Raw genomic sequence first — 3,875 nt, forward strand, 5'->3', positions numbered from 1 at the left:
ACTCTTCCCCTCTGTTCTATTCCTTTTCCTCCACGCATAGAACTAACTAACCTCTTTGTTTTTGTGATATGTCCATGTCGATGCTTTTATAAATATTGTTAATTCCTTGAACTACTTACTGGATCTTGTTGTATTATTTTTTATTTACTCTATGGATAAACCTTTTTCTTTTTTTTCTTTTTATTTTTTTACAGCGAAAGCTTCATCGAACTTCCGTGTATATCTTGTGTTTGAATATTCTCTATGCTTTATGCTAGATATTAAATTTTTGGTCATGCTACAAATGTTGTTGGCCTTTTAGCCTATGGTACCTTTGGCTGTATAGAAGTTTTAAATTTAGACGTTGTAAAATATGTTAGTCCTTGTAAGTGTTATTTCTGGTGTCTCCCAGCTAGAAAATGTATTTTGAGTGAAAGTATGCCAGGCACTGTTTGGGATATTGGTAGGGGGAAAAAAAAAAAAACCAGACCAAAGCCTCTTCATTTTTGGAACTTAAGAAAGCTTTCTCTATCCCAAAGTGTCAGTTTCTTTCTGTAACTGTCAAATATTTTTTAAAACATTTGGATCTTTAGTCTCTCTGAAACTTATTTTCCCATTAAATATATGTTGGAATCTAATCTTATTTTGATAACATTTTTAGTTGAAAAGCATTATTTTGTCCTTTCAATTACAATTCTACTTCTTTCATATATCACATACTTACAAATTCTTGAATCTATTTCTTGATTTTTTGTAATGTTCAGTTTGTGTGTCTGTACCATACTGTTTTAATTACTCTAGCATTTAGTGTTTTGATATGTAGTAGGGCAAGTCCTTCCCTCTTCCCCTCCTTTTTTGCCAGATTATCTTGACTATTTTTTCACACTTACTCATTTGTAGGAACTTAAAGATCTGTTCAAGATCAAATTTTGTAGATTATTTTGTTGGATTTTTTAAAATTACATTGCAGTTTCAATGAATTTTAGAGAATTGATATACCTACAATATTGACGATTCCACACATCCATCAATATGTTATGGTTCTCCATTTATTTAGCTCTTCTTTTATATCCTTCAGTAATTTTTTCAATAGAGTTATTGCAGATTTTTTATTTGTTTTATTCTCAAGTACTACCTTTTCTTATAGTAATGGAAAAGGGCATTGTTTTTCTATTATATTTTTGAATTATTGCTGGCATTTTGGAAAGCTACTTTTTTTATATTGATCTTTCTGGTGATTTAGTATAGTCTTATTAGTCAGAATAATTGGTAGATTATATAGAGAGTTTTCTAGGTAAATGGTCAAATTGTCTGTAAATAATAATAATAGTATTGTATCTTTTTATTTCAAGCTTTAAATCTCCGACTCCCTGTTCCCACAGCAGATTGCATTTACTAGGACCTCAAGTAGTGTTGAATTTCAGCCATGATAATGAGCAGCCCTGTACTATTACTGAATTTAATGAAGTGTTTCTGATGTTTCACTGTGAAGAATAGTAATTGATGTAGGTTTCTGGTAGATATTTATCAAATTGAGAAAGTTCTTCCTATTTCTATTTCTAATTTGCCAAGAATTTTTATCATGTATGGGTGTTAAAATTTACCAAGTACATTTTCAACATCAATTGGGATGATTATTTTTTTCTTTCTCTCCTTTTTAATTGCATTAATAGATTTTCAAAGATTATAACATTTTTAATTATATTTAATTTTTAACTACTGTCTGCTTTTGCTAAATTGATGTGAGAAATCATTTTAAGAGGCAATATTCTCTGTTATAGAAAGCTGTCTTCAAAGAAGATGGAGATGACATATTAGGCGACTCAGTAATTGACCAAAGGTAACCAGAAAAATATTGTTGTATTTAATTATTATTACAATAATCCCTTTAATATTAGGAATGTTTATTTGATGGTCTGCTGTATAGTCATTAGGTTTAAATGACATGTCATTGAATTGAAAAGGGAAAAAAGCCAGTATTGTAGTCTATAAGAAAGGTTCTGACTGGGGCATGTTAGCCCCCTTCCCTTCCCCAGGTATTTGATAGTGTCTGGAAGCATTTCTGCTTGTCACAGCTGTGGAAGGTGCTACTGGCATCTAATGGGGGGAAGCCAGTGATGCTGCTAAATACCCTACAGTGTACAGCTCAGCCCTCCACAACAAAAAAATTGTTTAGCACACAATATTAATTGAGCTAAGGTGGAGAACCCCTGGTTTAGGAAAAAGGCAAAGTATTAATTGCTGTGGGTAAAATTATAAAGAATAAAAATGTACAGTTTATTTCACATGTTATGTATTTATTAAGATAGATTAAATAGAACGTGCCATATTTTTAATTTTTAATTTTTTCTTTAGTTTTTTAGCACCTCTTATTACTGAGTATGATAAGCATCTGGAAGATCTAAATGGTCAGCTGAAATATTATCAGGTACGAAATCATAGTTACCAAGCTTTTCGTAGTATTTTATTATAAAAAAAAAAGAGAAAAAGTAAAATAGACTTCCTTTTTTCCAAAAAAAGTTGATGAAGAAGAAATGTTTAGATCTCCGTCTCTATGTGTGTGCATATGCGCATATGTGAGTGCAAGGATTATTTTCAGTTTTGTTTTTTAATCCAGCTTTTCCTTGCTCTTGCTGTCTGTCAGGAGCATCTCTTAGATGTTCAGAAGCATCTCTTAATCTGTCATTTGCTTACATCTCTATTTTTCCTATAGGAAGACCTAGAACCATCTCATATCCTATTAGACCTTTGTCTTTACCCATATTTTACCTGTCTCCCATCATTGGAGAATAGATTTTTTCCCCCAGTTTCAATCATTACATCTATAAGATTTTTGAAACTATTGATTCACTTCTAATATGGGCTTAAGCTGTGGCAGCTTTTTTCTGAAACCTTTTAGTGTTTAGGATTTATTTTAGGACGAAGGGAGTAAAGAAACCGTGGAAGCTGTCTATATAGACAGCTTGTCATTGTAAGTCCTAGAATGTCTAAGATTAGGCTCATGGAGAACTAGAATAATAGTACATCATAGTGTGGGATAAAATCCAAATTTCAATGAGCTACATTTTTAGCATATACATAATATTTATAATCTGTTTCTTTGACTTGAAAATGTTTTTTACATTTTCCCCTCAAATTTTGACCTTTCTGCTTATTGGATAACCATACAATCAATGCATTTCTTAATTAGATGCTATGTATCTCAAGCTAAGCCCACCAGAAGGTCATCGATGGCCTCTTTCTTAGAGTTTGAATATTCTCATTTTTGTGTTTGTTTCAGATATCAATCCCTGGACCAATTCAGTTGTGACAAGATTGGAGGGTTGACTTAATTTAATGCAAATTGAAGAAAGTATAACATAATATAAAAACAATGCTTGAAACCGATTTCCTCAGAATGGGGCTGTGGATATGGCAGACACTGAGACGTTATATATCTTTTACTTTCTTTCTCTTAATGCATGGACAGCGAGAGATTCTACCATATGCTTTGAAGTCTAGCACCTAGTACGCTCTCAATTTTTGATGAATGAATAAATGTCAGGGTTTGTTGGACAAAATGATTAGATCTAGCATAACAATCTCCTATTTATAAATTAATGGTTGGATATATGTAGCTTTACTAAAAGAACATATAAAGCTTATATCTTCTAAAAATAAAGTTCTTCATTGCATTTGAAATTATTTATACTTTCATGTCAAGGTTAATCCTCTAACATATAAACATATAAAGTCATTTTGTAGGCCCAGATTTCAAAAACAAGCATTTCGTTAAATTGCAGTTTCTGTTTTATCACTAATTAAGTGTTTTCCTAGTCTTTACTGTGTGCTTTTTAGCTTGTGGTCATTGTAGGTTTGAGCCAACCACAGTAATGTCTTTTAATCTTTCTAATCGA

At 31.6% G+C, this 3,875-nt stretch overlaps 1 protein-coding gene across 3 annotated transcripts in view; it reads left to right on the forward strand.

Moving 5' to 3' along the window:
* SCLT1 (sodium channel and clathrin linker 1) overlaps positions 1 to 3,875 on the forward strand; it is a 122,361-nt gene that overhangs the window by 16,523 nt on the left and 101,963 nt on the right. For all 3 annotated transcript variants that reach the window (XM_011362102.2, XM_023531770.1, XM_011362101.2), the window contains exons 3-4: positions 1,761 to 1,819; positions 2,335 to 2,407. In XM_011362102.2, coding sequence (XP_011360404.1) covers positions 1,761 to 1,819; positions 2,335 to 2,407 — 132 coding nt within the window. The remainder of the gene's footprint in view (positions 1 to 1,760; positions 1,820 to 2,334; positions 2,408 to 3,875) is intronic.

Source organism: Pteropus vampyrus, unplaced genomic scaffold (assembly GCF_000151845.1).
Source record: "Pteropus vampyrus isolate Shadow unplaced genomic scaffold, Pvam_2.0 Scaffold73, whole genome shotgun sequence".
NCBI lineage: Eukaryota > Metazoa > Chordata > Mammalia > Chiroptera > Pteropodidae > Pteropus > Pteropus vampyrus.